Raw genomic sequence first — 12859 nt, forward strand, 5'->3', positions numbered from 1 at the left:
TTGAAGGTCAGAGCATTTTATTTAGCAAGAATCAGTGTCATTTTTGGAGATGAAATCTGTTCAGACTTTAATAGGATAAATCACAAGGGATATTCCAGAATAAATCAGAAAGGTGCTTTTCCCTCACCCCCATAGTATTAAATAATTTGAATGAAGAACCAATTTACTGCTTTTTAAATATGAGAATAACTCAGTAATTTTTACGTGTCTGAAGAGAGGGTAATTTTCCTAATATAAAGGTTGAGAGGAATTTTCTATATGCAGAATAAAGTCAACTGTGATTGACACTCAAGTTTCTAGTCAACTTCTCCTGGAACAATTCCATTAAGTGCAAAAATGTGAACTGTGGCCTAGATTTTTATTATGAATTCTTTGGATTTGATGAGTTTGGACAGCCTGAAGATGTTCTGGAGAAAAGTAGATACTTTTCATACTTGTTCTAATTACTACTTAGGCTTTCTTAGAAGGAAAATAAATCTGTTCAGGACAAATGTTAAAAGTCTAACCTGTTAGTTTCAGGCTTAGAAGAGATGCAGCTCATTACACACTAGTAGTCAACAATTTTAATAAAAGATATTAATATCTTAAGTATCTATGTTAAAATACAGGTAAAGTCCTTGCAAGACAATAGTTTAAATTTTGTCTAAACCCATCTGGTTGGTTTTTTTCTGGCCAGTTCTATTGGATGCTTTCCATAAAGTGGATTCCAGTTTATTAATTTCTTCTTGGGCTTATTTAGTGTTGTAGTCATGGAGCTAAAAATATTATCATTCTGTCTGCTCATCCTGTTTTGTCAGCCACCCTTTCTTGGGTCCAAGGAAACAGTGAGCAGAGGGTTTTCAACAGGGGACTGATGTTCAGGTTCCTCAGTTCATGCTTTACTTGGGGCAAAAGGTGCCACTCAGGAATTACTTTGTTTCTCTCATCATTGAGGTCCAGCTGAATTCAGTGGTAGGATTCCCTTAATCTCCCTGAGGGCAGAACAGAACTTTAGAGTCTTTGCTGGAGTCAGCAAGAGCACCAGATGAACCTTGATGCAGTGATCTTGAAGGGTGTATCTTCAAGTGCTTTATACAGGGAGTCTCCTTTTGGAGTTTGTGTTAGTCTTTGTTGGGAGGGCAGATTTTTCTTTCATTATTATTTGTTTTATTTCCCTAATGTTCTCTGTTTTCCCTTCACTTCCTGGCACTGCACGAACACCAGTTTCAGGACTATGTCTGTAACAAGTTAATTAAGCAAACACAGGCACTGGAACTCAATCTGTAGTAGTTCCTGGCATGGTTTTGGCTCACACTCAGACCAGAGAGCCCTTTCCTTCGGTTGCTTCCCTCCATGCCAGAGAGCACCCCAGGCACAGTGACTGCTAATGGATACAGCTTGGGATCCCGTGCTGTAACACACCGTGTACTAACCTTGTCCAAAACAGCACTCCTTCACTTTCCCAGTCTCTCTGCCCTGTGCGTTTTTATTCTCTAAAGTGTTTGCATTGCCTGTTGACTTAAGGAAGCACATCATCCAAAAAATTAATGATGTCATACCCTTGTTTTTCAGCCACAGCCCAGCTCATAAGTATTACTTGACCACAGATCCAATCACCGGCTCCATCTACCTCTCAGACACCAACAGCCGACGTATCTATAAAATCAAGTCAACCACGTCAGTGAAAGACATTGTGAAGAACTCAGAGGTCTTGGCTGGAACTGGGGATCAGTGCCTCCCATTTGATGATACCCGCTGTGGAGATGGAGGCAAAGGCACTGATGCCACCCTTACAAATCCCAGGGGTGAGACTGCTTCTTCTCCACTGGCTATTTTAAAGGGGGTTTTTTGAAAGCAGCTTGTTTAGTCACACTGGAGATTGCTCTCCTCTCCAATTCTGAAACACATCTTAAGGGCTTGCTCCTGGAAATAAGTGAGTATGTCTCACCTTCAGCTAGTTGTGTCATGTTTCTTCAAATTCACATGGCTGGGAGGAATGCCAGGCGAGAGGGGTTCAATGATGGGCACATGTCCAGAGGACAATGGAACAAATCCACCCATCACTTTTATACCTGTGGAGCCACTACTCCTCCTTACCAACAGTGCTTGGTCCCTCCCAACCTGGGCAGGAATCACTAATATTCAATTCACTGAGGCTTTCTTGGCATTAAAAAAAGCCCTATAAGCATTGCTGTGTGTATATATATGTAAAAGGGTAGCAAAACTAGCATACAGCTCAAAGATAAGCAAATGGTGGTTTAGACATTGACATGATGTATCACAGCATCTAGCTTAAATCCTGTAGGGGGTGGATACTAAATTTGATATGAGAGTGGTCTAATTCAGCTTAATTTTACCTGGTTCCAACATCCTGAAATGTGATAAAAGTTCAGTCAAATCAGAATAAAAGCATCACGCAGCCTTCATGGCTGTGAACTAAATTGTTCAAAACAGGTTTAGCCAAACATATGCAGTCCTGTGTGTAGCCAAGACTTCAGTCTGGCAATCTCAAGGTAACAAGCTCTGCACATGGAGGATGTCGCTCCTCCCAGCTGTCCACAGCACCTCAGAAAAAAAAAAACACACACACAGGGGGATAGAGATGAGGTGGAGATTGTACAGATGAGGTGGAGGGAATAGAGATGAGGTGGAAGGCACTCTGTGCACAGATTTTTGACCGTGTTTCTGAAGAGGGCTGCAAAGGACACCCATGCAGGAATGTTTTTTTGAGATGGGGTGTTTTTGCCTTTTATGTATTGCCTTCTGCACAGCTGTTCAGAGTGCAAGATTATTTATAGGTTCTTGGCTTTGACATCAATGTGCTGCAGGCTTTTTTTTTTATTGCACTGGGGAGTGGTAGCTCCCTCCTTCCTCAGCACAACAGCGGCCAAGCCTATCCCAACTTCTTTGTAAAGCAACCCCTCAGCAAAACCTGGGGATCCTTTAACAAGTGCTCCTGCCTACGGCAGCAGGTTTGGACTAGATGACTTTCAAAGGCCTCTTCCAACCCAAACCATTCTGTGATTTTGTGGAAAGTTATTTCACTGAGAGCAGATGAGATTCCCAAAGAAGTTGTGGCTGTCTTATCTCTGGAAGTGTTCAAGGACAGGTTGGATAGGGCTTTGATCTACCTGGTCTAGTGGAAGGAGTCCCAGCCCATGGCAAGGGTTTGGAACTGAATGATTTTAAAGGTACCCTCCAACCCAAACCCTTCAATGATTCTATGATTCTCAGGAAGTTATTTTTCATGACATAGAGATGACATTGTTGTTACCGAATCAAAAAAACCCAAACTGATTTAATGAGCTTTTGTGCCAGGTCTGGCTCTGATGTTTTGGTTTTGGTTTGGTTGGGTTTTTTGGTTTTTGGGGGGTTTTGTTTTTGTTTGGGTTTGGTTGTTTGTTTGTTTGTTTGTTTGGGGTTTTGTTTGGTTGTGGTTTTTTTATTATGTCAGCTAGTTGTTTCCTGGCAAGGATGCAGAAAAATGTACTTTGGAGGACCTATTTTTTTGCCAAAAAGCATCAAAACTCAGACTTCTACCCCTGTAATATTTAAAGAGTCCAGCATGGTTTCCAAGCTCTCAAGAATCCCATGAGTTAACCATTATATTGGGCTAAAGTATTGCCAGAAGCACAGATAAAGTAAAGGAACAGCTACTGGTGGTCAGTTTGTAGTGTAGAATTTGTCTCACTGAAATGAGAAGGCCGGCTGAAAGGAAAATTAAGTGACTTGGGCAGAGAGATTCAGGCAGTCCAGCAGATGAATCATGAGATCAGGGAATCCAGAAATCTGTAATCCAATTTTCTGCACCTCTTTGAAGTTCAATCAGTGCAAAAAAAAAATACCCCACCACTTTTGTTGGTCCTCTGTTCTCCCTTCTACAAGATAAGAGGAATATTATTCATTTCCATCCATGGGTGAATGTTACAAGGTTTAGATGACTTATGTTTCTGCTTTGCTATAGCAAACAGCTCTGGAGTTCAAAGTTTTCAGCACTGAAATCCATCTTGTTGGCAACTGAAGCTCTCAGGAGGCCATTCTTCCACCTCAATCATATAACAGCAAAATTCATGCATTCATTCCTCATAGCTCCAAAATTTCACAAAACAGAAGTAAATTGAGGGTGAAAGAGGAAATGACATGAAGCAAAATGACAAGAAGAAAATAATAATGCAGAAAGCGTGCACTGCCAATAGAAAGCTGCTAAACAGTGTTCCCTGATCTGATTCTAACCTGACTTTGCAAATTCTGCTGAGGCAATGGCTGTGGCAGGTGTGACTCACTCCCCAGTCCCCTCAACAAATGATGAACAGTGAAAACTCATGCTGACAATGTAATGTCACCGTTGTTTATGCTTCCACAGTCGTTCATCCTAGCAGAAAAATCCAGCAAATGCTCTTCCCTCATGTATTTCATAATAGTTCAAAATAAAAATGATTTATTGTATAAGTAACCGGTAGATCTCAAGTGACCCTCTGCTTCTGAGTCTTGGCAGGCAAATAAACACTCATAAGTGAATGGTCAAAGGAAATTAGAAGACTATTCTGTAGCTATAGAGATATCAGCTGGCCAGGGAAGGACTTGGAAAGTCAGTTTTTCAAGAATCATTGCTCTTCACAGAACTCTACTTTTCAAGCCTAAAGCTTTTTTTTTTTTTTTGTTCTGAACATAACTGCTTCATTCCAAGTAGGATTTCTGTATTTTAAGGACATCTTTGCACTTTTTCAAAAATCATAAAGAATAAAAGTCTTGCCTTTCATGATGTTTTAATTAGCTGATATTTTCAGCTTGCTGGAAAATACTAAAGGATACCTTCCGGCCAGATGAAAACCAGCAATTCATTAAGACTGGAGAAATAATCGCAAGCTGTCATTATATGCCTTTGCATATATCTTTAGTCCCTTGGACCAGTCAAGCGTCTGGTCTAAGTAGGTTTTTTTGGGTCTCTTCACAGTGGAAAGAAGCTAGTACCCTGAAGGTGGTTCATTCTGTGACTATGCACGTGTTCAAGGTGGGATGAACCACATTCTGGGAGTTGTGGTCTTCTCCTGGATCTGATAGCCTGAAGAGTGAGGCCCCCACCACAGCAAATACTGTTCAGAATGGTTCTGCACATTCAGAGCAGCAGACTTTTCCCCATTGTTTTGATCACTTCCTCCAGCTTTCACCTCAGCTCCCTTGAGTTCAGAGGGAATGCTTTGAATAGAATGCTTTGGGTTGGAAGCGACCTTCAAAGACCATCCAGTTCCAGCCCCACTGCCATGGGCAGGGATGCCTTTCACTAAATCAGGTTGCTCAGAGCCCCATCCAGCCTGGCCTTGAACACTTCCAGGGATGAGCATCCACAGCCTCTCTGGTCAACCAGTGCCAGTCACTCACAGGAAAGGATTTCTTTCTAATATATAATCTAAATCCACCCTGTTTTAGTTCAGAACCATTATCCCTTGTATTGACATTTCTCTGAAATACCTTCTGGACAGAGGTTCTTGTCTCACTCCAGTGAAGGAAGAACTCCTTTTAGACCATTAGCTTAGAAAAGACATTAGAAGGGGTAAAACCCTCCAGGAGTTTCACACTTTAGCCATCTTTGGCTTGTTTAATAAAGGTAGGCTACAGAAACACAGGACAGATAGATCCACAGATGAAGTAGGGGTGGCAGTGGTTTGGTCAGGGTATTTATTACAGCTATTAGGAGCCAGTCTGATCTGTCCAATTCATTTGCCACAGAGCACAGCAAAGCTTTCAGATGCTAATGAATTTCAATATATCCTTGCAAATTAAAGTGTTACCACTTCCTAATTATCATCTGCTAATAATGATCCTCTTCTACAAGCAATCTAAAGAAAAATTAAAACTCCAGCTTGTCAGAGCATTTCTTTTCATCTGAGTACTCACCATTGGTTCTTCTCGGGAAAATGTTGTGGCAGACAAATTACCAAGGAGCTTGCAATTAAGAGAGATTGCAGTGACAAGTCTGACACAATAGAAAGGAGGTTTCAGAAGGCACGTGGGGAGAGAGGGGACATCTCATTCATTTAGCACCATAACACCAATGTGAAATGAAGTAATTAATTTGGGGACAGATTGGTTCTTTCACTCTGCCCTGCTGAATGTGTAAACAAAATCTCAGTTGTTCTCTAAGTGTTGAAGAGTTCGACAGAACTAATTGAGGAAAGCAACCCTCCACAATCTGTTAACATTTATATGGTCAGATAATAATAGGACCATTTTGGGAAAGACCAGAAGCTGACTGAACAAAATTTCTTGTCCCTTACTCTGGCCAGAAGACACTTAGGGACAGGGGCAATGTGGTCTTCCTGTGCTAACATTCCAGATGCTAATCATCAGTATTTAGGGGAATTTCTGAAGAAGTTGCACCAGACCTGTGCTTAATATATTAGCATCAATTGGCTAAGAAACCTTTCTGAACACCTAGTTTTGTTCTTCCAGGCACCCTGTGCTAATAATTTTCACAATTTCTTTAGCCAGGTCATGAAAGAGAATGGTCCTTTTAAGGCCAAGCCACTGTTTTGTTGTTTTTTTTCTGTTTCTTTGCTAATTCCTTGCTGTCTTGTGGTTCCCTTCTTGACCCTGCATAGCACAAAACTGATCTTAGCAGAAAACTTTTCACAGGAATTCCAGAATCTTTTTCCTATGTGCTCTTTTTGAGATTGTCAGTGTATAAGGGTAGTTAGGCTTTCTCGTTCCCTTGTGAATTCTTCTGTACTTACTGTCATTGATTTTGATCTGCCATTTTATTACTCAGTCATTCAGCATCCAGTCAGACAAGAAAGGTCCAAATTTGGATTTCTTTTAAGCACCTTGTTTTTCAGTGAAAAGGGTTTTCCCCTTTTTCTTTTCCTAACTAGAGCTATATGCACCATGCAATCACTTTTAGTGGTTTATCTTCTACAAGAAACTCACCATGTCCCAGTAGCTATTTGCAGCATGACCTTGTGCTGTCACCTCTTCATGCTACAAGGTCCTGACATTTCAAGCAAATGTCATCGCATCAACTTTCTATCAGCACAGCTCACTGGTGAGATGCACGTGGTGCTACAAGCCCTTGTTTTGTGAGAGATCTCTGCTTATGCAAGGGGAGCCAGCACGATTTCATAGCGTATGTGTTTCATATCTCAGAACTTAAGGTTTGGATCTGCAATGCTACCTGGGTAGTGGCAGCAGCTGTTTCCTCTCAGTAACTGAGAGGCTGAACTTGGAGCTATATGCTGAGAGGCTGTAATTCCCTTATGTTCCTATGGAAACATGAGAGGAGCCTTCTGCCAAAGCAAGCCAAGGCCTTGGGCTTAACACGCATAACATGTGAATTACCCATTTCTGTGCCTGTTTGCAGGAGCCAGCTCCCAGCGCTGGAACTGTGCCTATATCAGAGAGGAAACAGAAAGGTCCAACCTAACCTCTACAATCTGCTGCAAAGCATACATGAGATGCTTCTTTCCCTTTTCACAGAAGTCATCCATCCAAAGACACTTGTCTGTGGGATAGCAGGGCTCTTCTCTAGAATTAGTTTTGATTCCGAGACACTTAGCAAAATCAGGAAGGGATTGGAGCAGCTGCCATGTAAGGAATGTGTGCAAGTGGGAATTTGGGGATTTTACAAACTGCAAACTCTGCTGCCCTACAGAACATCTCAGGAAATGTGAGGCAATTGAGATTGCTTAGCCATTATGAAAGAGGGATAAGCAGAGAAGTGTTCGGTGATAAGAGCACATACACGTACCATTGCTCTGGAGCAGAGTGATAAGTGGTAACTTTGCTATCCCACTTCCACTTACCTGGGTGTGCAAGCTCTTTGTCTAAGCTGAAATGCAAAATAAAGTTGTGCCCTATCAGCTGATCAGAGCTGGCTCGAAGGCCACAGTGCATCCAGGTTATTATTATTGTAACTGGGTAATCAGACCAGCCATCAAACCTCAGCACTGCACACAGTGAGCCACTGCCAGCAAACACTGCTGATAAGTCCAATCCAATACATATGGAACTAGCTAAGGGAGAAAATTCTGCCTCATTGAAAATCGCATTATCCAGCCTGCCACCCTTCACTGGCTTTTGGCTTGTCACACACAGTAATGGACAGGCACCCGGAAAAATACTTGTTGTGAACCAAGGAATAGGTAAGAGACTCTTTTCAGTGCTTGACAAAAGCCAATTAAGATCAACTGAACCTTCTATCATGCCTCTTCCAAAAAAAAGCATGTCTGCCATATTGCTTAAAGAGCTTAGTTGTTGGTTTTTAAGCAAATACCAGCAAACTTGAAAGAACTTGACACTCAGTAGGCAAAATAATTAAGAGGAGCAGAGACCCTCAACAGCAGATGACAGTGACAGGTGACATGCCAGTATCTTGGATGGATCCATTGAAGAGAGCATAGTGCTGACAAATCTCATGACAGGTAAAGATAGCTTCCTGAAAGGCATGGATGCCAGTGAGATATTGACGCTTATCCCATCAGATCCGTCTGCAAGCATTTACCAAAGTGTTTAAATACAAGTGATGTGTTTATATTTACAGTGAGAATAAATGGCCACCACTACTGTGGCTTCTCCCATAGCATTCATCAGATCATAGAATGGTTTGGATTGGCAGGGAGGATAAAGACCATCTAGTTTCTACCCACCCTGAGGGGGAACACCTTCCACTAGACCAGTTTACTCAAACCCCATCCAACCTGTGATTGAACAATTCCAGGGATGGGGCAGCCACAATTTATTTGGGAAACTTTTGCCAGTGTCTCACTATTCTTAGTAAATTCTGATGTTCAACAGTTACCTTGTGCCCCTCTTTGAGACTCTTGTTTCATGGCCCTGCAAAGATGAGTCTTTGGCATGAATTCAACACAGGTATTAGTGTAGGACTAGAAGCAATCTTTTAGGTCATTCAGTCCTGTCATGCGTTATCTCAGCAATCCTGCTATATAATCCCCTCCAAAATTAATGAACTTCATCTTAAAAGCAGCAAGTAATATTTTTCCTTACTGCCGTAGAGGCTATTCTGAAACCACACAGCTCTGATGATCAAATATCTGATCCAGGTCAAAGTGATGCCCTTCAAACAGGGTGATGCTGTGAAGAAGTAAAGAAAATGCTGGTTTTGCCTCCTGGCAATAATACACAGCTCCCATTCCACTCAGTGATCAGAAACACCAGTTTTCTGACTCCTCATTGACTTGTAATCAACAGGTTGCAACCATGTCTGAATCCCTTCCTTTATCTCAGCTCAATGCAGAAGTTTGTTCTTTCTCTCAAACAATGACTTAGTCCTAATGTTTTTCTGCCAGGCGAGATTATCTTCTGTGGATTTCCTTATAATCAAATCTGCTATGTTCTTCCACATATCACCTACCTCCGTGGCTTCCAGCCCATGCAATACTTACAGTGCTGGCTGAAGGCCATGATTTTAGTTGCCAAAACAATCAGAGGATTAGTCCCTACTCTATGAAAATCTAGAATTTTTGATCTGTGAACTGCTGCATCTGCACTTCACAGCAGAGTTCACAGTGGATGGAGACTGAGAGTGTAGATGTTTCAAATAAGGGGATCTGGCTGCAACACAGCATTTTGGAGGAACGCAAGGTCTGATCACTCCTCAAACATTCTCTAAGCTTTCTATCTGAACTAGAATTTCCATCATTTCTGTCACCAAGATGACAGCCAAAGAGACAGTCTAGTGAGAATTCAGCTCAGTAATTTAATCTGTCTACAATATAAATGTTTTCTTTAGAGATATTTGCTGTAGAATGCTTTCATAGTCAAATGGGAGGAAAAGGTATTTCCAGTAGGATTTGTATAGTGTCTTGGGGATATGGGCTTTAGGGTGATACAAATTACACTTTCAAAGTAGATTTCTCTCTCCACTGATTGGAATAGTTTCAGATACTTGCTTAGATGCACAGTGCAGATGTCTGCTTTTTGCCAAGTGATTGTTAACCCTGAAAGCAAAAGAAACCAAACAGGAAGATCCTAATATTCATATATTTCAAGCAGAATTTTCACTTGCATAAAAAAAAATTGTTACAGGCCTCTACATTCTTTTTCTGTTTCTTTACAAGCTTGTAGTGTCTTTAACACACTCAAATATTATGCTGGGTAACATTCTGCCTCTATAGAGTATATGAGGTGAATGACTGTGGAGTTATTTTAATTTATACATGCACAAAGAGGAGGTAAATAGAGCCCCTAACTTCTTACTCCTGCCTCAGTCATGACCTTTCTCTGTGCCCTTGTGAGAATTGCCTTATCTGGTAATTTTCTGGTATGTAAAATTAGAATGACCACACTCATAGACTGTTATGAGGTGGAAAGTGTAGAGCACTATCTGCAGGGCAAGAAATGAGATCAGCAGCCTGTAACTGCTGTCAGCAGACCTCAAATCCACTGACAGGAGTATGTCTACAAAGGAGGTTTGAGCAATGAAATTAATCACTTGCAGAGTTCAGAATCAGGTGAAACACTGTATATTAGTAGCATTATCCCAGGGAAAACCCTTTCTCATTTATCCCTCTGGAATTTGATTGACCTGATGGACCTTTCACAGTCTTTTTTTATTGCCATTTTTGAAAGATTCATCAGTGTAACATTTTTATGTGCATGGCTTACCATTCATACCATGAGCAATAAAACCAGGTTCCTGATCATGCAAGACACGCAGTTATTAGGAAACCTTTTCATTTCAGCAGTTCACCGAATGCCATGCCCTTTTCCGGGAGTGAGCAGGGATTTCTGAATTGCATTGAAAAGTACCTTCCATGGAATGCTGCCAGCTCAAAGCTCTTGATAACCAGGACTCCAACATGCCCAGCTCTCCTCTCATCCATTTGGAATGCCTTCAGATATATTGCTCTCGTGTCAGGCTGCCATCACTTTCTGACTGTCTTTCTTTGATCCTTTCCAGGCATCACCGTGGACAAGTTTGGGCTGATTTACTTTGTGGATGGCACCATGATTAGGAGGATTGATCAGAATGGAATAATCTCCACTGTGTTGGGTTCCAATGACTTGACATCTGCTCGGCCTCTCAGCTGTGACTCTGTTATGGACATTTCTCAGGTAAGACAGTGGTTTGGTTTTGTTTTTACAGAATGCAGGCCTGCACCTTCACCCTTATCTGCATGTCTATGTGCTTCTCCAGCAGGTCTGACAAAGAGGTAAGGGCTTAAGGAGAGTTGCTTTCTACATAGTTTATGGTATAAAATTGACCAGATTATAAAAGAATTAGCCACTAAAGACAGAAGGAAGGACAGAAGGAAAGACTTGACTGCCCTAACTCATAGATTTTTGGGGGTGAAATTTTTGAAGATGTCCCAGCCACACAACTGACTTCTTTCAGAGTTTCCAGTCAGTGGGAAGGCACAGATTCCTGGGAAGGCAGGTTTTGTTACCATCGTGTCTCGCTATATGCCAGGGACTATATGCCATGCTCCATTATAACATCTTAGCTAATCACAGGTTTTTTTCTTTTCTTCTCCTCATCCTAATTTGGCCCAGCACAATTTTAGACCTGAATCAAATTAACATAGGAAATACTGATTGGAGGATATGGTGCCAAAATTAGCAACAGCAGGAAAACAAGAATCTTGAATCACATCAGATTGCAAATTGGTTGCAGCTACCATCATGCTGGGCTTTTAAGTCCTGCGGCTTCAAGGTGGAGAGAAAAAAAGAAGAGGAAATCTCATTTTGATTTTGATTGCTTTACTGCTGGATGGTGCAGAAGAGAAATCTGTTACAGCCCAGCACTCCGTTTTGTGTGGCACTGGCCAACTTGTCAAATTGTGCCAGTTTAGGACAGTGTCCTTTGAAACCTTTGTGCCACTTGTTGTTTGCCTGCCTGCAGGAATGTTGTCCTCTCCTATGAAAATATAGATCATAGCTGGAGGGCTAAGTACTGTTATTCAGCCACAATAGATGTCAGTGGGGTTTCCTTTTTGTAACTACCTAGATAATTTCCATGCTCCCATATGGAATCTATTCTTGTTTTTTCCCTCTAATTTGAAAAGATTATTCTTGCTTCCTTGCAACTGGCTCCCACTGTCTGTAATTTATGAACAAGCTGAAATTATGACTTTAAAAGTTTTTCTGCCTTCTATAGAAGGGAAATTTTGATGGTTAAAGGCCACCTTGTAGTATGTTTCTCATCTTACAGGCATAATTTTTTCTTCATGTGAATTTCAGGGTCAGTTAGCAGAAGACAGTTGTATAATCAGACTTTAGAAATTATTTACTTCCAGGTTACGTAGTTTCTATGTAAACCAGTGTCATGTTCAAACACTTCTGAGATGAACATGTATCAGCTGAAGACTCTTTTTTTTTTCCTGTCATAAAATGACAGGAACCATTTTTAGATTAACCTATACTGGGATTGGCAGATTAACCACTCCTGTTGTAGAGAAACATACTGAATACAAGCTTAATTAAAAAATAAAATCCAGCTTGGGAAGCAGCTTTTCATCATTTACAGCAGATAGAAGGGTCCTTTCTGCCAGGTCCCTGAGGCTGCCTGGGACATGAAATATTTAGCTGCCACTGTTGACAAGGAATGGTTTTTAAGAAATTGAAAATTCCCTTGTCAGTTCAGAATAAACTCAGCTCTTGATGCTAACTGAAGACTGCAGAGCTTAAAGACCACTGGAAGGGATGGAGGCATGAATTATTAAAGAGAAAACCACAGGCTATAATGTTTTACTACAAGAAGGGTTAAAATAGGCCAGGAGCTGAGAAAAGGAAGGAGATTTTGCAAGCAGAGAACCAGAGTAGACAGAGCTCAGCAAACTGCTTAGCAATGAAAATAAGCCTCACGCACTCAAGCGTTAGAAGACACAAATGAACTAAATACCTTACATCTGATCCTTTAAAATAAATG

General features: G+C 41.2%; 1 protein-coding gene across 5 annotated transcripts in view; it reads left to right on the forward strand.

Moving 5' to 3' along the window:
• The window catches only part of TENM4 (teneurin transmembrane protein 4), a 590588-nt gene that overhangs the window by 534295 nt on the left and 43434 nt on the right, over positions 1-12859 (forward strand). For all 5 annotated transcript variants that reach the window (XM_054270092.1, XM_054270093.1, XM_054270094.1 and 2 more), the window contains 2 exons: positions 1552-1784; positions 10892-11046. In XM_054270092.1, coding sequence (XP_054126067.1) covers positions 1552-1784; positions 10892-11046 — 388 coding nt within the window. The remainder of the gene's footprint in view (positions 1-1551; positions 1785-10891; positions 11047-12859) is intronic.

This window comes from Melozone crissalis, unplaced genomic scaffold, assembly GCF_028551555.1.
Source record: "Melozone crissalis strain CALT ecotype California unplaced genomic scaffold, PUWL_Pcris_2 ptg000008l_1, whole genome shotgun sequence".
In the NCBI taxonomy this organism is placed as follows: Eukaryota; Metazoa; Chordata; class Aves; order Passeriformes; family Passerellidae; genus Melozone; species Melozone crissalis.